Source organism: Pangasianodon hypophthalmus, chromosome 1 (assembly GCF_027358585.1).
Source record: "Pangasianodon hypophthalmus isolate fPanHyp1 chromosome 1, fPanHyp1.pri, whole genome shotgun sequence".
Taxonomy (NCBI): Eukaryota; Metazoa; Chordata; class Actinopteri; order Siluriformes; family Pangasiidae; genus Pangasianodon; species Pangasianodon hypophthalmus.
In genome coordinates, this window is record NC_069710.1 from 35,290,767 (window position 1) to 35,313,621 (window position 22,855).

Sequence of the window (22,855 nt, forward strand, 5' to 3'; positions counted from 1 at the left end):
AGGAATAGGGGTAGCGAAGGGGTAATAGAAAAGAATAGGGGTAGTGACGGGCAAATAAAAGGGGATGGGGTAGTGGAGGGGTAATAAAAGGGGATGGGGTAGTGGATGGCCAATGAAAGGGTATGGGGTAGTGAAGGGCAAATAGAAGGGGATAGGGGTATTGAAGGGACAAAAGAAGATAACACTGGTAGTGGAGGGCCAAGAGCTGGGGATAGGGGTAGTAAAGGACCAACTGAAGCAGATGGGGTAGTGGCGAGGCAATAGAAAGTGATGGGGTAGTGGATGGTTAATAGAAGGGGATGGGGTGGAGGAGGGCCAATAAAAGGGGATGGGGTAGTGAAGGGCAAATAGAAGGAGACAGGGGTATTGAAGGGACAAAAGAAGATAACACTGGTAGCAGAGGGCCAATAGAAGGGGATGGGGTAGTGAAGGGCCAACAAAAAAAGGGATAGGGATACTGGAGGGTCATTAGAAGGGTATGGGGTAAGGGAGGGCAAATAGAATGCAATGGGGCAGTAGAGGGGTAACAGAAAGGAATAGGAGTAGTGAAAAGTCAATAGGAGAGAATATTGGAAGTGGAGGGCCAATAGAAGAGGATGGGGTTGAGGAAGGACAGTAAAAAGGAATAGGGGTAATGTAGGGCAAATCAAAGGGGACTGGGGTAATGGAGGGGCAACAGAGAAGATTAGGGGTAGTGGAGGGCTAATAAAATGGGATTGAGGTATTGAAGGGGCAATAGAATGAAATAGGTATAGTGGAGGGCCAATAGAAGGGGTGGTGAAGAGGCAATAGAAGGGAACAGGTGTAGTGGAGCACTACTATACAGAGATATGGGGTAGTGGAGGGGCAATAGAAGAGGACAGTGGTGGTGAAGGGGCAAAAGAAGGGAATAGGGGTAGCGAGGGGCAATAGAAGGGGATAAACAGGGTAGCACAGTTGACGTGTGAGAACTCAGTCTATCTGATTCCACCTGCAGCTGTTCCTAATGACATCACTAGCTGATGATGCAATATCATTATAAAATTCCTTACAGGGGGAAATACCAAGTAATGACATCACCATAGGGATTTCCTCCCAAACACACACACACACACACACACACATACACTGAGTGCTTTGTGCTAAAAGTGAAGGAATTCCAGAGTGAGATGACTGATGTGACATAGCAAAGTGTAACCCTACACACACACACACACTCACACACACACACACACACAGAGAAGACGCACACTATGGGAAGCCATTTGTCAGACTGGAAGCTTGTGTTTTGAGAAAGGGAATGTGTGTGTGTGTGTGTGATGTGAATAATGGAATCCTGGAAGGTGGTTTGTTTACCACAACTTAATGTGGCGTCAAGATACTGAACAGCGCACACAGTACCATCAACTTTATACCACTGTGTGTGTGTGTGTGTGTGTGGCTTGTTAACGGTACTCTCGCTGTAGCCAAACCACATCAAAGACACACCACAGAGGACACACACACACACCACTGAGTCAGGCAGACACACACATGCATACTTGCCATCAAGGCATCCCCAACACACACACACACACACACACACACACACACTGTATACAACCAGTGAACACATACACACGTTGACCACAAAACCACAGTGAAACCAACATGCTTGTTAGAGCCATTACACTGTCTGTGAGAGTGTGGGAATGAGAGAGAGAGAGAGAGAGAGAGAGAGAGAGAGAGAATGAGCCGTGGATGAACAATGTAATTAAATACATGATTAAATATCAGTTTGGCTCCTTCCAGTAGGGCCACCTTTAGTAAACAGATCCTAATAACCCCTATGGAAGGTATAAAAAAGGCTGTGTGCCATTGCTGGGAGTGGTGTCCGTAAGGGAGCGCCTGGTGACCAGGCCACCTACGTAACACAGTCAGACTCAGCCCATCTTGTGGATTCACCACTGGCAAGATCAAGCGTGGGGGTCAGGTGCAATGCCAGTCATGCAGCAGGCATGTGAGGAACAGTCTCAGATGGACTAGACCTTTGAAAAGAAAACTGGCTTTGGGAATGTGGAATGTTACTGGCAGGAAAATAACCTGCCAGTGTGTCAGAGGAAGCCTGGCTCCTAACTCTGGCCTTACCACCAGGAATGTTTCTAACCAGCAGAGTAACCTCAGCTACAGAGATGGACCCCAAAATACCAGAGATTTCTGGCACTGCCTCTTGAAGGGAGGGAATGTCCACTAAGGAGTTCCTCAGATTTTTCTGTCCATCACTCAACAATATCCCCAGTCGGTCTTGACTCCCCCTCTTGAGGTGCCGAAATGTTTGCCAGAACATCCTTGGGGATGTCCAAATGTCTTTTCCCATGGCTACTCTAAACTCCTCCCATGCCCGGGATTTCACTTCTGTAACTGCTTTTGCTGTAGCCCTTCTGGCTTCTCTATACACCTCAAATGAATCAGAAGAGCCATCCATCAGCATTACTCAGAAGGACTACTTCTTCAACTTGATGGCCTCACCACTTCCCTCAACACTGCTGTCCACCAGCATGTCCTCGGGTTACCACAATGACTGGCTCTGACGGTCTTCTGACCACAGCTTCATGCAGATGCCTCTATGATTGAGGACGTGATCATGGTCCATTCAGACTCAATGTCCCTGACCTCACACTACACAAGTGAATTCCTTTCGGGAAGTGGGAGTTACATTTGTCTCTCACTGAAGCTTCTTCATGATGTTTCTGAGCAACCTGGCTCTTTGGGGTTTATCAGGTAAATCTGGCCATTTTGAGTATAAAGCTGGGATGAATATCAGCACCTCCACGTCTGAGGCCATGGTTCTCTCCCAGCTAACCTGGGATGCTCCCTTCAGGCCCCCAGTAGAGGGCTTTAAATATCTTGGGATCTTACTGTCAAAAAAGAAAGCGTGAGATTGACAAACAGATCGGGGTCAGTTTAGGTGGTTTGGGCACCTCACCATGACGCCCCCCGGTTGGCTCCAGGTACAGCAGTATCAGACATGTATCAATGGATGGAGACCCAGGACCCGCTGGAGAGATAATGTCTCACAGTTGGTCTGGGAACATCTAGGGATCGCCCAGGAGAAGTAATTTGTTGCTGGAGATAGAAAAGTCTGGACTGACCTTTTCATCCTGGTGCCATGATGATACACACCAGAAAAATCAGAAGAAAAGTGAATGAATGAATTCATTAATATTAGCTATATATAACTCTTAGATTTTAACCTCAGTGAGTTTAGAGTTAATTGTAAACATGACTCTGAAAGACTTTTAAACACTGGAACCTGAATTACTGAGTTAATTACATACTTTTCCTTCCTTATTATGAATATTTAACATTGTCACAAACAGCGTGTGATGTTTAATCCATTTTGTCTCTTGATTTTGCAATTTTTTGCTCATGGACAATACTGTACAGAAACTTCTGTAAGATAACTACTAAATATGGTCATTATAAGAAGAAGAAGAAGAAGAATTAAGGCACAAATAAATGAAACGCAGAAAGCTCACCTTCTCTGTCTCGCCTCCTTTCTGTCGGCAGAACCAAGACTCTGCAAAACACAAAACATATCAGAGTGCTGTTTTTGATCATTTTCAGTTGAAATTGCACCCATAATAAATCTAGTTAACTGTTAGCTATATACTATGTGTCTAAAGTTCATGTAAGTCAAACATTTATTTCACTTTATGCTTTATTTCACTTTAATGACCTCAGCACATCTTTCAAGTGAAAAAGCTGCATCGAGACGAGAGCCCCAGCCAAAACTAACGTGACATGGGGAAGAGGCCGGAACTTCCAGGGTTTCACTTAATATCATAGAGTTCAAAACACCTATGCAACTGTCAATCATTCCAGATTCATATGTGCCGATTTTTGGGGAGAAAAAAAAAGAAGGTTGCTGTTTTTGCGTGTTTTTGAATGATAACTTGCAGCGGTGTAGCTCCTACGCAAAACGCATGACGTTCGGCAGGTCTGGTATTGCAACCCTCTCAGGAATAAACGCAATAAGGCACATGTAGAATAAACACAATAAGGCACTACCTTTATTGTTCTCTTCTTGATATATCGCTTTGCTTGTCTTTCATCATTTGTAAGTCATTTGGATAAAAGCGTCTGCTGAATGAATAAATGTTAAATGTGTCCTGATTCTTCAGATACAAATTCAGATTAACAATTAATGGTTGAAACACTGCTCAATTTAATTTGTGTTAATGTCAAGGACTATCAGTTACTGTGGTGAGTAATATTTTTAAATCCAGCTGCTATCCATTCACTTGAGAGAAAGGTTTAAAGAGAGTGTGTGCATGTGTGTGTGTGTGTGTGTGTGTGTGTGTGACATTTAGAGCAATGTAGGAGGGTTTAAAGGGTTTTTAAGTGCAGTGTTTCATCAGGTAACTCAACAGCGGGAGATAAGAACATTCCTGCAGACTCTCTGACCTTTACCTGTGTGTGTGTGTGTGTGTGTATGTGTGTGTGTGTTGAATAATAATAACGAATCGTAGTAATGACCGCATTAAGGTACCATAACCTGTTAGATTTTATATATATCTGTACAGTTTATCAACAAAACTTAATCTAAACTGTTTTGACGTATAAAACAGAAACCATTACATAAATTGCAGCATCACAGTAATATTGATGCTTCACTGCATGAATCATTGCATCCATCTCATATCTTCATTTTCTCACCTTGACTAATCTAACACTGTAAGAGAGTAAACATCTAAAAGCGTACTAGACAGCCTACAGCCTCATTCACCATCATTCACCATCATTCACCCGAGCACTAACAAGCAGCAGAAAGAGGAAACGTAACACCACTTACACTTTTTAGCATCACTACACTAATCACTTGTATTTTTTAAAATTAATTTCACAATTTAATTAATATATTATAATTAACAGCTTTCACACCTGCACCTATCTCTGAAACATCAGTTTCCTCAACACTACACAACCCCTCTGACTGTCTGTTCATCTATTTTTAAAAAGTATTGTGTGTATGAATTCTCCCTACAATATACTTTTTTATTTTTATATTTTATACACATTATTAATTATTATTAAATATTAATAATTAATAATACATAATTTATATAATGTAAAAAAACATGCATTTTTCATATAAATGTTAATGCTTCCATACCAAAATAGTTGTTATTAACATTTTTATTAACTGCATTAAGGTACATGTACATTAATCTGATTGTTATTATTATTCACACACACACACACACACACACACACACACAATTAGCACATACCAGTACAGTTGTGCTCCTCTGTCGTTTTTCCACTCCTTCTCCCTCATTCTACCTGCTTCGCTCCTTAATACACCTGTTCATACCTCCATCTATCCCTCATTTTCTCTCTCACTCTCCCTCTCTCTCTGTTAGGGACTGTTCATGTGTGTGTGTGTGTGTGTGTTTCACTTTAATTGCGGTTGCTACGGCGATAAGCTTCTCTAACCGTGCTGTGTAACCAATGAGAGAAAGAAAAGAGCAACACAGAGACAGAGAAATGCAGAATAGAATAGAATAGAGTGGTACAATGTGCGTGTTGCGTCTGTGTGTGTGTGTGTGTGTGTGTGTGTACTGCATGTGTACTGTATGTATGTTTGTATATTTATATAAACCTGTGTGCATGTGTGTACTGTATGTATGTATGTATGTGTGTATATTTATGTAAGTCTGTGTGTGTGTGTGTGTGTGTGTGTTTGTGTGTGTCTGTGGTTTTCTGAAGAGAGCGACTAAATTACCCATAAATCCGAGCAATGGAGCCACATCCAATCAGCTTAATGGAGCTGGAAGACATTCTGTCATCAAAAACTGTGATGTCATCTTGTGTGTGTGTGTGTGTGTGTGTGTGGTGTATGTACATATACACACATCACTGTGTAATTTCAAACATTCATTGCATGTGGTAAAACAGTCTCTGTGTGTTGGTGTCTGTTTCTCTGTTTATGTTTTATAGGCTCTGTGTGTGTGTGTGTGTGTGTGTTTGTGTGTGTGTGTGTGTGTGTAGTTTGTGTTGGCATGGTGATAGCGTGAGATTCCATACTGAAGTTCTTTTGGTTATTATTAAACCCTGCCACAACTCAATGTGGGCTGATCAGCAAAACACACACACACACACACACACACACACACACACTACATTAAGCTTCCCTATAATTGAGATTCCCTGTAACGCTTTACTTTAACGTTCTCTGTAGCGCTTTACTTTAACGTTCTCTGTAACGCTTTACTTTAACGTTCTCTGTAACGCTTTACTTTAACGTTCTCTGTAGCGCTTTACTTTAACGTTCTCTGTAGCGCTTTACTTTAACGTTCTCTGTAGCGCTTTACTTTAACGTTCTCTGTAGCGCTTTACTTTAACGTTCTCTGTAGCGCTTTACTTTAACGTTCTCTGTAGCGCTTTACTTTAACGTTCTCTGTAGCGCTTTACTTTAACGTTCTCTGTAACGCTTTACTTTAACGTTCTCTGTAGCGCTTTACTTTAACGTTCTCTGTAACGCTTTACTTTAACGTTCTCTGTAGCGCTTTACTTTAACGTTCTCTGTAACGCTTTACTTTAACGTTCTCTGTAGCGCTTTACTTTAACGTTCTCTGTAGCGCTTTACTTTAACGTTCTCTGTAGCGCTTTACTTTAACGTTCTCTGTAACGCTTTACTTTAACGTTCTCTGTAACGCTTTACTTTAACGTTCTCTGTAACGCTTTACATTGAGGTTCCCTGTAACACTTTACTTTAACGTTCTCTGTAACGCTTTACTTTAACGTTCTCTGTAACGCTTTACTTTAACGTTCTCTGTAGCGCTTTACTTTAACGTTCTCTGTAACGCTTTACATTGAGGTTCCCTGTAACACTTTACTTTAACGTTCTCTGTAACGCTTTACTTTAACGTTCTCTGTAACGCTTTACTTTAACGTTCTCTGTAGCGCTTTACTTTAACGTTCTCTGTAGCGCTTTACATTGAGGTTCCCTGTAACACTTTACTTTAACGTTCTCTGTAACGCTTTACTTTAACGTTCTCTGTAACGCTTTACTTTAACGTTCTCTGTAACGCTTTACATTGAGGTTCCCTGTAACACTTTACTTTAACGTTCTCTGTAACGCTTTACTTTAACGTTCTCTGTAACGCTTTACTTTAACGTTCTCTGTAACGCTTTACTTTAACGTTCTCTGTAACGCTTTACGCTGAGGTTCTCTGTAACGCTTTACGCTGAGGTTCCCTGTAACACTTTACTTTAACATTCTCTGTAACACTTTACTTTAAGGATCCCTGTAACACTTTACATTGAGGTTCCCTGTAACACTTTACACTGAGGTTCCCTGTAACGCTTTACGCTGAGGTTCCCTGTAACGCTTTACACTGAGGTTCCCTGTAACGCTTTACATTGAGGTTCCCTGTAACGCTTTACGCTGAGGTTCCCTGTAACGCTTTACAATGAGGTTCCCTGTAACACTTTACGCTGAGGTTCCCTGTAACGCTTTACACAGAGGTTCCCTATAACGCTTTACACAGAGGTTCTCTGTAACACTTTACATTGAGGTTCCCTGAGAAGAGTCTTGATGCATGCCTTCCTTGTACCCTGAGAGATAGAGGGAGCAGTCGAGCAGCGCTAGAGGATCGGAGGGAGCGTGGTGCCGCTCGAGGTGTGATAAGTGCTTTGAGATAAGTGGGTGCTGGTCCGTTTTTGGCTTTGTAGGCAAGCATCAGTGTTTTAAATCTGATGCAGCAGCTCCAGTAAGCCAGTGGAGGGATTCTCTCTATCTTGAGTAGAGCCCCAGTCCCAGCAGAAGAGAAGCAGAACCATAACAAGATGCTGCCACCACCATGCTTTACCATGGGTATGGTGTTCTTTGGATGATGAGCTGTCTTGTTTGTGCACCAAACATATCTTTTATAATTACGCCCAAAAAGTTCTACCTTGGTCTCATCAGATCATAAAATATTTTGCCTCATGGTTTGGGGTGATTTATTGCAAGTTTGGATGTTTTTTTCTTGAGAAAGAGCTTCCATATAGCCAACCTACTCCGTAACTCAGACATGTGAAGAATACGAGAGATTGATGTCACATGCCAGTACCAGTACTGGTGACCAGTACTTGCCAGGTGTTCCTGTATCTCCTTTAATGTTGCTGTAAGTCTCTTGGCAGCCTCCCTGATAAGGTTTAGAATAGTGGTACCCGAATCTTGCCGGAGTCCCTGCTTGTACTCTGCACACAAATACATTGCCTTTAAACACTACGGGACAATAAGCATACCTAATAATCTCTCTCTCTCTCTCTCTCTCTCTCTCTCTCTCTCTCTCCGTCGAGCTACACATGCTAGTTCTGAGATGCCAGTGATCCTGACCCCTTCTGCTCTCCGGACCTGCCTGATCCATCCTGATGCCCTACTGGTTGGAGTTCTCATCATTTGGAAACCACTCTCAGCTGCTGAGGATGACCTCCAACACGGACAGCCAGAAGTTACATGAGATTACTGTGAATGGTCCCACTTAGAAACCAAGAAGATGGATTTGGACTGCAATTGATACAAACAATTTTGCACTCAAGTCTCCATCAGTGAACAGTTCATGTGAAAACTGTGATGAGTTTCCTGGTTACACAACTGCACTATTTGTCCATGTAGTACACAGTTACAGAAGGGAATGATTTATAATCGCACTATCGGGTGTCACCCAGGTGAGGATGGGTTCCCTTGTGAGTCTGGTTCCTCTCAAGGTTTCTTCCTCATATCATCTCAGGGAGTTTTTCCTCACCACCGTCGCTCTGGTTTATTAGGGATAAGTTCATTGTGGTGCCCCATTTTCTCTACTTGTTGATGATGTTCCACGGTACATCTAATGTTTTGGGGGGAAAAAATTTGTATCCCTCTCCTGATCTATACCTTATGACAGTGAAATCCCGAACATGCTTTGTAAGCTCTTTGAGGACCATGGCTTCAGCAGTCAGATATTTCACTCAAATTGTATACATCTCTCTCTCTCTCTCTCTCTCTGTCTCTCTCTCTCTGTCTCTTTCCTCTCTGTCCCTCTTTCTCTGGCGCCATTGTGTGTTTTCTGGCTGTTTCTGATCATTGAGGTTTGGCTTCATCTCATACAGACAAAACTATGAATGAGTGTTTGCCTCTTTCATTTATTCTCTCTCTCTCTGCCTCTTTTTGAGTGTGTGAGGGGGGAGTTCTGAGTTATGCATTTTGTAAAATTAAAGTGACTCCACACTAAAACGTAAAAAAGACTGCAGACTGTGACTCAAAACCACAAAAATGGGTTTAACGGCACAAAAAAATTTCAATCAGCATGCTTCCGCACTCAGATCTTGCTTTAATCATCACACAATCATAAAAAAGATGCGCAGAGCAAACATGAAAAATACACTTTTTTGTTATATATTCTATATTAAACCACAATGCTGTTGAACTCTGGATTGTGATTGGTCAGAAGGTGTTAATTAATTTCTGACAGTAGTGCAGCTGCAAATCACAGGTTTATATTAATGCTTTTGTTCTAATAAAAAAAAAAACACGTGTAGCTCTTTTCATTAAGGAAACGTTTATGGAAGGAGTCTCCAGTGTCGGCGCTTTGTAAGAAAGAGTCAAAGGTAAAGCTGTAACTAAGTTTATATTATATTGTAATACGTTATCGTTTCTATAGTAACAGCTCATTCACAGGGACGTGTACAGAGGACACTCCACGTAAATAGATTTTTAAAAAAAATCGTTAATGTTAATGTAATCGTTGATGTGGTGAAGTTTTCAGTAAGGAGAGAATGTGTTTATTGAACATTTAGGGAAGGAGTCTCCAGTGTCAGCGCTTTGTAACAGTCAGCGGTAAAGCTGTAACTTTAAGTTTTCCGACATCTTCAGGACAGAGGAGTTTACGCTTCTTTGCGGTTTCTCGGTAACATGCGGAACAAGCTGCGATTTTGTCTTATTAATTTGAAGAGAGAGAATGACGTGTCATTATGTAATAAATAAAAAATTGTAATTGTTAAGAAATTGCTGTGCTATAAGGGGAATAAAACACCTGGACACATGCTGTTATAGGAAAATAAACAACTTTGGAGTGGTAACAGTAACTCCGCTTCATCACACCACCCCGTCACTCAGCCTTTTTTTCTCCTTTTATATGTAATATACTTCAAAGTGTAGCAGAGGAGGATTTTTCATTAACCAGCAATTGTTTAATTTATTTTTTTTTTTATCACTCTTTAGCAACTTGTGACAACACTACATTTCAAAAATATACAACTATCTTTAACTTTTCTCACAATCTGTTTGGCTTGCAATCAAAACCATAAATATTAGCGATATCATATAGTCAGTCGGAGTGACAGTTCTGTCACTTTTACACAAAATTTACACATAATTTAAAAATTTCGAGATTGGATTGTTCACACCAGACACGTGCAACAGATGCTTTTTTCCAATCTAAGAAACCTACAAACACCGCTGACTATTTCGAGTAGTGTTAATATTTTAAAGCGTCCTCGATAAGCATGATAAGAATAATGTGCTGATAAACTGTATCGCTGATTATCTGCACATGCCTAGTGAAGAATGACAGAATTTTCCTGGAAGAAATATTTTGATATTGGACTCACATTTTTGCATCCGTGTGTGTGTGTGTGTGTGTGTGTGTGTGTGTGTGTGTGTGTCTGAGGAGCTCTATCTTTTTTGTGCATGTTGGAAGGTTTAGCCATTATATTTGATTTCTTGCTGACACAAGAGGAAAACTGGAACTCATTTTGGTCTCGAGCTGGAGCCAGACAGAGAGACAGACAGATAGAAAAAAACTTAAATAAGGGACTTAAATTTAAAAAAAAAAAACTTGAGGGACTTAAACAGCCCTTTATTAAATAATATATCTATAATAAGGGCATTTTGAAAAAAAAGAAGAAGAAGAAAGAACAACCCCTGACATGCACGCAAAGAAAAGTTTGCCAACTGCACAACAAATCACCAGAATTATCAATGGACACGAATCACGTACGCAATCTATTTGATAGCAAAACAATCGTTGTAGCTTTATACAAAGTAAATACATTTAAAATTCAGGGCCTTAGTGCACCCAAAGTGGACAGCGCTTTTACGAATAAGTAGCGCAGCCTTCTGAGGGCTTGATTCTGAAGTTTAGAAATAAGGATGCATCCTGGAACAGCCACAAAATGTATTTTAGAAAAAAACATCATATGGATCACTCATGGTCTTCAAACCAAATTAGAACATTTTAAAGCTTGCAAGCTTACAACTGCTGGTTTTCTTTACACTCAAGTTCATATGTTGATAAATGCCAATCAACCATAAATTACCAAGTATGTTCAGGGTACAGCTGATTTACATTTAGCCACACCCACAAAACTGCATGAAGTACAAAATGATGACTAAACGATGAAAGAGCACCAGCCATCTCAGTGCATCAGTTTCCACAGACACACACTAACTCTTCCTCCTTTTATAGGGTGCCATTACTTTTGTCCTCATTGAATGGCTAGTTTAAATTTGTGGTAAGTTACGGATTTGTTTAGAAATTGCTTTTCTTTATAAAATGCTCATTAAATTGGGGTCCGGTTCCAGAGTCGATCCCAGTGGAGCTTATTCAGCAGCTCGTAGGATGGACTTGTGTGAAGCCTGTATAAAATCGATGCAGATTGGACCCTGATTGGGCGAAGTGACCATCTCTATGTCCCTGTAGATCTGTTATCTTTATAGCGGCTGCTGTATATCTCAAGATTTATTCCAAACATTTCATGTAAGGTGTAATATCCTACGTTTCGCTCCTGAGTTTGTTTAAGATTCCATATAAGGAGACTCGCTAATGTGAACATCAATTGATCGTCTTCAACACTTTTAAAGTTAAAACACTAATTTATTTCAGTTAGGCACCAACCTGGTGCTTGTTTTATGATGCTCTGTGAAATTAGGAGCAGCTGTTTGCTCAGACCAAGGAGTGTGATTGGAGACTCGCTCTAGGCGTGAACGAGCGTGGATGGTGCAGCGCAATAGACTGGCGTTCCCGGGATAGACTCCGGATCCACCGCCACCCTGACCAGGATAGAGGACCTTACTGAAGATGAAGGAATGATGCCTTTCCTCCTCTCTTCCTTCTTTATCTACTCTCCTAGATAAATGGTTTCCTAGGCTCTGAGTGACCTATCCACCAAGTAAACTAGTTTCCTAGTTAACTAGTCTCATAATGTCTTAGTTACCTCCTAGTCTCCAAGTCCAATAATGTGTTAGTTTTCTTGTCTAGTTTTATTCTACTTCTGTGCTCCACGTTTTTCTTATTTGCTAGTTACCTAGTTTTATTTCCCTTTAGTTTCCTCTTTTTCAGGATACTAGTGCATTGTTTTCCTGGTTTCCTAGATGCCTATTTCTCTGGTTATTGGTTCCTGGATTTCTCAGTCCCTTCCTTGATTGGTAATCTAATAGTTCCCGAGTTCCGTGGTTCCCTGGTTCCTCTTACTTTAAGGTGTTTATAAAATAATTGGATTTCCTGTTTGTCTGAAGAAGCGTCTCCGCCATCCTTTAACTTCACTAGGCTGAAAAAAAGGCTTGCTTTCACTAGTTACGTAAGAAGAAAGAGTACATCCATGTTAGAGAATTATTAATAATCAGTTTAGAATTACCACGCCACACACACACACACACACACACACACACACGCACACACACGCGCGCACACACACACATACAGTCATGGCATTTCTGAAGAAAATCCCACAGTCTCCACCCCTCAGCAGAGCTCATAAATAAAGAGGACTGGGCGCCACCTCAACCCCCACAATGCGTGTGTGTGTGTGTGTGTAAGTGTGTTTGTGTGTTTACATGTTATAAATATAAATATAACACAATATAAATACAACATAAATAACAAAAATATTACACTTCTGCACTGATTGCTGATTTAATTGATCTTGTTCAACGCTGAAACGCTGAAACGCACAAAGACGCTCATACTCACAGTCTGAGGACAACACTGCATAAGAGAGAGACACACACACACACACACACACACACACACTTATCACAACACACTAACACACTCGGGGGAAACACAACCTTCTATGAGCACACTCTTCCGGCATCCTGAAAATCCAACACACACACACACACACACACACATTCATCAATGCCCATTGAGTGATTTGGATCATATTTGTCTTCTTTCTCTGTGTGTGTGTGTGTGTGTGTGTGTGTGTGTGTGTGTGTGTGTTGTTTGGCATTTTGGTAATCCAGTGGGCACTAGTCCAGTGATAACTTCCCGTTAAACTAACCATGTAGGCACGTGTGTGTGTGTGTGTGTGTGTGTGTGTGTTGGTGTCTGTCTTTAGTTGTAAAGGGTTTGTCAACCTCTAGTGGTCAATTAAATGTAAAACAATATTCTCTCTGTTTTTTTGCTGTTTCATCTCTACTTTTTGACCCCATGAGACAACAACAACAACAAGAACAACAACAACAACAAGAACTAAAAGAGCGGAAAGGTTTCCATTTGTTTACACAGTTTAAGGTTAGCATTAGATTTAGGTGTAGCAGAGCATTCATTAGCTGCATTTAATGATTATTTCAGTGGAAGGTCCCCATAAGGATAGTGTGTGTGTAACAACTCATGGGTGTATAGAAAAATACAAATAAAATATAAATATAAAATGAAAAATCTGTAAATATCTGAAAACTCTGCCCTTTCTGAGATAATGTCTTTACCCCTGTAGCTAGACTCTTATAAACACTTAACAGGAATCCATGTGATTGGATAAACTGCAACAGAAAACTTGCTACAGAAGCTGTGATGGTTCTTATTTAGAAAACTCGAGTCGCTGAACTATTTTTTTTAAAACATTCATAAGGTGTTTTTTTTTTCCATGTGCTTGATTCGATCTGCTGAAATACTTTGCTGGTCTGCATGTGGACTGCAGACGGCCAGCTGACGAGCCCTGATCTAGATCTAGGAAGCTCAGGAATTCACCAAGAACGCCTAGGAAGTATCCAGAGAAATAACCCAGAGTGTCAGGGGAAGTCCTGACTGTACGTGCAAAACACTCTCCATCCACCCATCCATCCATCCACCCATCCATCCATGCCCACTAAAAACATCTTCACCACTATCTGAACAAGGTCACCCTCAGGATGCGTCCTTCACACCCTCGTCCTCTCCGTCCTCGGATAGCAGAGAATAGAGTTTAGGATTATAGCTGCAGTACGTTATAATATTTACTCAGCAATGTAACGACTTCACATCATGGAACACTCCATCACACACACACACACACACACACACACACACACACACACACACGCGGGGCAAGTGGAGAGACAGACAGTCGCACAGCAGATGCCAGGGATAAAGGAACGCAAGCCCCCTCTGCATTCGTCCTCTCCGTCCACACACACACACACACACACACACACACACATATCCTTTGATCCCCCCGACATTGGGTTTGCAATCATTTGTAACTTGTATTTCTTTCTCTCCCCTACTCTCTCTCTCTCTCTCTCTCTCTCTCTCTCTCTCTCTCTCTCTCTCTCTCTCTCTCTCTCTCTCTCTCTCTCTCTCTCTCTCTCTCTCTCTCTCTCTCTGTGTGTGTGTGTGTGTGTGTGTATGGGTGGGTGTGTCGAAATGGGAATTTCGTTTCCATAAAATTCCAGATGATAAAAGATCCCGCTGAGTCCTGGATCAGGCCTCACAATCCAGGGATTTAAGACACAGAGGTTTGAGCTTTAACATTAAAGCTCTGTGTACGTGTGTGTGCGTGCGTGTGTGTGTGCGTGTGCGTGCGCGTGTGTGTGTGTGTGTGTGTGTGTGAGGATGCATTAATATACTCTGTTTTACTTGCTACATTATTTTATAAAAATATGAGAGTAAGTTTGTAAGTTTTTTTAGTAATACACATCATCCAGAAGATCGCTCTGTAGAGACGCTAGGCTTCCTCTAGACACCCACCTGGTGTCTGCGTCTATAGTCTCCTGCTCTAGAGTTCTCAACGAATCAGGTGCAGCTCCTGATTCCTATTATCCTATGTTCTGTTAGAGAACCCGTGATGTGGTTCTATAATCCAAACTGCTGTTCTAGACTCTTTGACATTGTCAAAGAGTCGTTTTATACTCGTTTTATACTCTTCTGTGTTGCTCTAGAATTCTCAGTACAGTTCTGTAACCATAAGCAGAGTTCTGGATTTCTGTAATTCCATGTGCTGTTATAGAACCCTTGGTACAGTTCTATTATCCAATTCTATAGTTCTGTGCCTGCCTCTAGAATTCTCAGTGGAGTTCTAGAGTCAGCAATGTATTCCAGAGTATCCTATGTGCTCCTATAGAACCTGTGATGTGGTTCTGTAATATTACGTGCTATTATAGAACCGTTGGTATGGTTCTATAATCCTAGGTGTTATTATAGAATCTTTGATACAATTCTATAGTTCTGTGCCTGCCTCTAGAATTCTCAGTGTTGTTCTAGAATCAGCAATATATTCCAGAGTATCTTATGTGCTGCTATAGAACCTGGACGTGGCTCTGGAATTCTGTGTGCTATTATAGAACCGTTGGTATGGTTCTATAATCCTAGGCGTTACACACACTTTGGCATCTTAATCGTTACAGAATCTTTGGCTTGGTTCTATAGTCATCTCTGTTGTTCTAGATTTCCCAGTGAAGTTCTAGAATCAACAGTGTAGTTCCAGATTTCTGTTATCCTATCTGCTGTTAAAGAATCTATGGTGTGGTTCTGTAATCCTAGGTGTAGCTCTAGGAAGTTTTATCTAGTTCTCTAATCCTACGCAGGTGTTGTATGGCCCCGTGTGCTGCATTCTCAGTACAGTTCTAGTTCTAATTATCTGGATTTCTGTAATCCTGTGTGCTGTTACAGAATCCTTGGTACAGTTCTGTAATTATAAGTGTTGTTCTAGAATCTATGGTATGGTTCTGCAGGAGTCTCAGTGCAGATTCCTATTATTCTATGTGCTGTTCTGAAGTCTGTGATGTAGCTCTATAATCCTAGTTGTTGCTCTAGAATCCTCATTTCAGCTCTAGAATCACAAGCTGAGCTCTGGATTTCTATCCTTCTGTGCTCTGTTATCAGATACTGGTACAGTTCTTCGATACTTGGTGTTGTTCTAGGGTCTTTTCACAGTTCTACAGTCCTCTGTGTTTTTCTAGAATTCTCAGGTCAAGTTCTAGAATCATCATCAGATTCCTGGACACCTAGAACAACACCTAGAATTACAGAAACATAATAAGGATTTGTTGTTTAGTTATGGCCTGGTACTAATTAAATAAAAAAAAAAAAAACTAGATATGCCTGTGACATGTTTGATCACTTTCTATATTTTCTAGATACTCTTCATTGTGAAGAATGAAGATAAATGTATCATTCATATATATGTGTGTGTGTGTGTGTGTGTGTGCTCGTAAGAAGGTTTTGTGCAAGAGAGTTTCCATGATGTGTGTGTTTCATTGTCCGTGTTTTATAGTGGAATGTTTAAGCGCTCTAAAGTTAGCATCAGAGGAGCCACGATTCACGGAAATGTACGTAGGTACACCATGTGCACAACTGTGAACGCGTGCGTGTGTGTGTGTGTGTGTGTGTGCAGACAGGACTAAATGCACTTCATTCTTGTCTTAATGGGAGCTTGTGTGTGTGTGTGTGTGTGTGTGTGTGTGTGTGTGTTGGGGGGTTAGAAAGCCGACAGCCCAGAATATCTCTGTTTCCTGGACAAGAGTACATGTACACACACACACACACACACACACACACACACACACACACAGAGAGAGAGGGAGATACACACATTCTCCTGAACTACTAATTCTATGATAACATTTGAACCCTGGAACCCAAAATTCTAGAGCAACAAAGAAGAGTCTATAACTTCATCAAGTACCAAGATTGTACAGCAGCACATTCTAGATCCACTCCGAGGACAACAAATCTAGACCAAAGAGTCTAAGAACACACCATGGATTACAGATTGATTATTTGGGAACCACACTGAGGTTTCTAGAACCATATTGTGGGTTCCAGAACCACACTCCAGAGTCAAAATGACTATAAAACACCATGAAAGAGAGTGGAGAGTTTCAGAGACTTGGTGAATATAATATTTGTTTTGGATCTAGAGCCTTACGTACAGCTCTATAAATCTGTGTTGCTCTAAATTTCTCTGTGAAGTTTTAGAATCATCAGTGGAGTTCTAGATTTCTGTTGTTCTAGAATCTTTGATATGGCTCCGTTGTCTTCTGTGTCACTCTAAAACTCTCAATCCTGTTCTAAAATCCACAGTGTGGTTCCAGATTCTTATTGTACAATGTGCTGTTCTAGAACCCACAGTGTGGTTCTATAATATTCAGTCTGCTTCTATAACTCTCAGTACTGTTCTAGAAGTCTGGGTTTCTATACTACCATCTGTTGTTATGGAATCCTTTGTATTGTTCTCTAATCCTTGTTTTACAGTAGGTGATGTTCTAGAACCTTCTTTACATTATTATAGTCCTCTGTGTTGCTCTAGAATTCATAATACAGTTCTAGAATCATCAGCAGAGTTCTGGATTTCTGTAAACCTATGTGCTGTTATAGAATTCTTGCAATAATCTGTGTTGTTTTAGAATATTTAATATGGTCCTAGAACCCTAGAATTCTCAGTACAGTTCCAGAATCTTTTTATAGTCCTCGGTGTTGCTCTAGAATTGTAAGTACGGTTCTACAATCAACAGCAGAGTTCAGGGTTTCTATAATCCTAAGTGTCGTTAGAGAAACCTTCGTACGGTTCTGTAATCCTAGGTGTCGCTTTAGGATCTTCGGTGCGGTTCTGTAATCCTAGGTGTCGCTTTAGGATCTTCGGCGCGGTTCTGTAATCCTAGGTGTCGCTTTAGGATCTTCGGCGCGGTTCTGTAATCCTAGGTGTCGCTTTAGGATCTTCGGCGCGGTTCTGTAATCCTAGGTGTCGCTTTAGGATCGTCGGTGCGGTTCTGTAATCCTAGGTGTCGCTTTAGGATCGTCGGCGCGGTTCTGTAATCCTAGGTGTCGCTTTAGGATCTTCGGCGCGGTTCTGTAATCCTAGGTGTCGCTTTAGGATCTTCGGCGCGGTTCTGTAATCCTAGGTGTCGCTTTAGGATCGTCGGCGCGGTTCTGTAATCCTAGGTGTCGCTTTAGGATCTTCGGCGCGGTTCTGTAATCCTAGGTGTCGCTTTAGGATCTTCGGCGCGGTTCTGTAATCCTAGGTGTCGCTTTAGGATCTTCGGCGCGGTTCTGTAATCCTAGGTGTCGCTTTAGGATCTTCGGCGCGGTTCTGTAATCCTAGGTGTCGCTTTAGGATCTTCGGCGCGGTTCTGTAATCCTAGGTGTCGCTTTAGGATCTTCGGCGCGGTTCTGTAATCCTAGGTGTCGCTTTAGGATCTTCGGCGCGGTTCTGTAATCCTAGGTGTCGCTTTAGGATCTTCGGCGCGGTTCTGTAATCCTAGGTGTCGCTTTAGGATCTTCGGCGCGGTTCTGTAATCCTAGGTGTCGCTTTAGGATCGTCGGCGCGGTTCTGTAATCCTAGGTGTCGCTTTAGGATCGTCGGCGCGGTTCTGTAATCCTAGGTGTCGCTTTAGGATCGTCGGCGCGGTTCTGTAATCCTAGGTGTCGCTTTAGGATCTTCGGCGCGGTTCTGTAATCCTAGGTGTCGCTTTAGGATCTTCGGCGCGGTTCTGTAATCCTAGGTGTCGCTTTAGGATCTTCGGCGCGGTTCTGTAATCCTAGGTGTCGCTTTAGGATCTTCGGCGCGGTTCTGTAATCCTAGGTGTCGCTTTAGGATCTTCGGCGCGGTTCTGTAATCCTAGGTGTCGCTTTAGGATCTTCGGCGCGGTTCTGTAATCCTAGGTGTCGCTTTAGGATCTTCGGCGCGGTTCTGTAATCCTAGGTGTCGCTTTAGGATCTTCGGCGCGGTTCTGTAATCCTAGGTGTCGCTTTAGGATCTTCGGCGCGGTTCTGTAATCCTAGGTGTCGCTTTAGGATCTTCGGCGCGGTTCTGTAATCCTAGGTGTCGCTTTAGGATCTTCGGCGCGGTTCTGTAATCCTAGGTGTCGCTTTAGGATCTTCGGCGCGGTTCTGTAATCCTAGGTGTCGCTTTAGGATCGTCGGCGCGGTTCTGTAATCCTAGGTGTCGCTTTAGGATCGTCGGCGCGGTTCTGTAATCCTAGGTGTCGCTTTAGGATCTTCGGCGCGGTTCTGTAATCCTAGGTGTCGCTTTAGGATCGTCGGCGCGGTTCTGTAATCCTAGGTGTCGCTTTAGGATCGTCGGCGCGGTTCTGTAATCCTAGGTGTCGCTTTAGGATCGTCGGCGCGGTTCTGTAATCCTAGGTGTCGCTTTAGGATCGTCGGCGCGGTTCTGTAATCCTAGGTGTCGCTTTAGGATCTTCGGCGCGGTTCTGTAATCCTAGGTGTCGCTTTAGGATCTTCGGCGCGGTTCTGTAATCCTAGGTGTCGCTTTAGGATCTTCGGCGCGGTTCTGTAATCCTAGGTGTCGCTTTAGGATCTTCGGCGCGGTTCTGTAATCCTAGGTGTCGCTTTAGGATCTTCGGCGCGGTTCTGTAATCCTAGGTGTCGCTTTAGGATCTTCGGTGCGGTTCTGTAATCCTAGGTGTCGCTTTAGGATCTTCGGCGCGGTTCTGTAATCCTAGGTGTCGCTTTAGGATCTTCAGTGCGGTTCTGTAATCCTAGGTGTCGCTTTAGGATCTTCAGTGCAGTTCTGTAATCCTAGGTGTCGCTTTAGGATCTTCAGTGCAGTTCTGTAATCCTAGGTGTCGCTTTAGGATCTTCAGTGCAGTTCTGTAATCCTAGTTGATGCTCTAGACTCTTATTTAGAGGTTTATAGTCCTCTGTGTTGCTCTAGAACTCTTAATGCAGTTCTAGATCCTAATCAGCAGAGTTCAGGATTTCTGTAAACTGATGTGTTTTATAGAATTCTTCCTATGGTACTGTAATCCTCTGTATTGCTCTAGAATATTCAGTATGGTTCTTCAATTCTCTCTGTTGATCTAAAATTCTCAGATTCATCCTATAATCATACGTGCTGGTATAGAAGCCTTCATACGGTTCTTGATTGTATAGATTGTATAGGTTGTGTAGCGTACAGTCCATATTGTGGTGCTCTAGAACTGTTCTATAGTCTTCAGGACGGTTCGATAATCCTCACTTTTTTCCACTGCTTTTGGATACAGTATATTCTGTTTACAGTTTAGTGCTCAGCAGCAGATGCTAAACGACATAAATAAACAGGTTCTGATAGTCCACTCCACAGAAAGGCACCTTCTGGAGCCCATTATCTCAGGTGGCATCGGGTCACGAGTGAAACTCGGGTTTTTAAATATTGTTTCAGAGATAGCAGGACTATTTGGCGCTTGTCTGATGACATCACTGTGTTGCTACCCAGAACACTCAACAGAACAGTAGCTGATGGCAACACACAACAGTTCACGTTTTCTTTCCTCCTTGGTTCCCACCTGCTGTCCGATCCATCACCAGCTGTCAACAAGGTTCCTACTACACACACACACACACACACACACACACACACACACACACACACACACACACTGGTGGAGAAGTAACTGATTGGTTCCTGCTGATTGTTCGATGATGTCATGTCCAAGTCATTCATTTCTATTCATCTGCACTAAAGAGTGTGAGGAAATTGCACACACACACACACACACGCACACGCACACGCACAAACACGCGCACACACACACACGCACACACACACACACACACTCATGGGGGTGCACACATTCCAGCCTCACATTTCACTCTTCGGTTAATGAATGAATAGTGTTACCATGACAACTTGCTAAAAGCTAGGAGATTAAGAGCTGAGGAAAAAAAATTACACAGAAACAGAGAGACCCTGTGTGTGTGTGTGTGCGTGTGTGTGTGTGTGTGCGTGTGTGTGTGTGTGTGTGTGTGTGCGTGTGTGGTCATGTTTGTACATCACGTTCATGAATGGTTGTTTTTAATTTACTTCATTTTACTTTTATATTGTATTGTTGATTTTATTTAATATTAATGAACTCATCTGTCTGTCGAACGGTGCTAAAATTAGCATAGAGAACATTACACACTGAAACGGCACATGTTTACACACACACACACACACACACACACACACACACACACACACGGTATTTGCAGTGGCTGTTTGTAAGCATATGAAGGGCTGCATTCTTTAGCCATGGTACAGACAGCCTGCCAGTCCACACACACACACACACACACACACACACACACACAGCCAATTTATTAAAAACAAGATACAGAAAAGGCCCCATGGTTGAGTTTAACAGCACACACTGGATTTCACCTTAAAAAGAATATAATTATGTCTTCAAACATGAACATCCATCTTAAAAACATGCTACAGCTTCACACACGCTACAACTTCAAACGTGTCACAGTATCAAACACGCAGCAGCATCGAACACGCCGCTGTATCGAACGCTCTTCGGTATCGAACGCTCCTCGGTATCGAACACGCCGCGGTATCGAACGCTCCGCAGTATCGAGCACGCTGCGGTATCGAACGCTCCGCGGTATCGAGCACGCCGCCGTATCAAACGCTCCTCGGTATCGAACGCGCCGCCGTATCGAACGCTCCTCGGTATCGAACGCGCCGCCGTATCGAACGCTCCTCGGTATCGAACGCTCCGCGGTATCGAACCCTCCTCGGTATCGAACCCTCCTCGGTATCGAACACTCTGCTAATTCTTTAAAAAGAATTATTAATAAAGTATCTGTTCACTTTAACAAAAACTCATCGCACCATCTCAACGTAAGTTTGATCATAAGTGTATAAGTGTAATCTAAACTGTACGTTAAGAAGAGTTTACAACTAGCGAAGCGTAGAACTTCGCATGCACCAAAGACACTTAATATACGTCATAATCAGTAGTGTGTAAAGTGATCATAGATCAAAAGTTTGATGCAGAGCGACATATTGCACGGTCACGGGCCAATCAGAAAAATGACAGACATAAACAGCAAGCACTTCATCCACGATGGAACCATATCGAGAGGCAGGGAAACAGTTAATGTCCATGTTTTTTTTCCAGTTGTGTGTGTTTGTGTAATTTTTAAGTCATAATCTAAGGCTACATTGAAACTACAGTATGTCGCTTGGTGCAACCGTTACGTTTTTTTTTAGCAGTCTATAAACTCACCGAAGTGCTAATTCACGTTAAAACAAGGCTACGATAGAATTTACGTCAACCTGATGCAGAATGATAAGAGGTTATTCCAGTCCACCTTAACAAATCAGCAATTACAATCTTCTACATGATTTAAGCAGAATGATGAGACCATCAGTCTCACACACACACACACACACACACACACACAGCTACACCCCCATTCAGAGCCTTAACACTCTACATACGTAATGAGCATTTTACAACGTTTCCACTGGCAACCGCCACGGCTATAGAAAATCTCCCACGCTTCCCCTTTTCTCGTGTGTCTGTGTGTGTGTGTGTGTGTGTGTGTGATGAAAGGGCTGGGGGCAACAGAGAGACCTACCTAGAAAACAAAGATGCGAAGGAGACGCGTTTCCCCAAGTGAGATTTTGGTTTGTACAACACTGCCATCTTGTGTTCAGTTCTGTATATGACACATGTATACTACAACACAGAAGTGCTATGACCAAGAATATTGATGCCCACACACACACACACACACACAATGGTCCTTGTCCTGTAATAATTTAGATCAGAACTTCCAGGATCCTCTGTGTGGCCTCTATAATCTGTTATGGGGCTAGGCGATAAGATGTTCAATAAATGTCGCGCAGGCCCTGCTTGCCCGAGAGGACAATATATATGGTTTGAGAGGAG

General features: G+C 42.2%; 1 protein-coding gene across 4 annotated transcripts in view; it reads right to left on the minus strand.

Annotated features, from left to right (window-relative positions):
• Positions 1-22,855, minus strand: part of LOC113525322 (ankyrin repeat and fibronectin type-III domain-containing protein 1) — an 82,265-nt gene that overhangs the window by 36,173 nt on the left and 23,237 nt on the right. For all 4 annotated transcript variants that reach the window (XM_053235672.1, XM_053235673.1, XM_053235669.1 and 1 more), the window contains one exon: positions 3,498-3,538. In XM_053235672.1, coding sequence (XP_053091647.1) covers positions 3,498-3,538 — 41 coding nt within the window. The remainder of the gene's footprint in view (positions 1-3,497; positions 3,539-22,855) is intronic.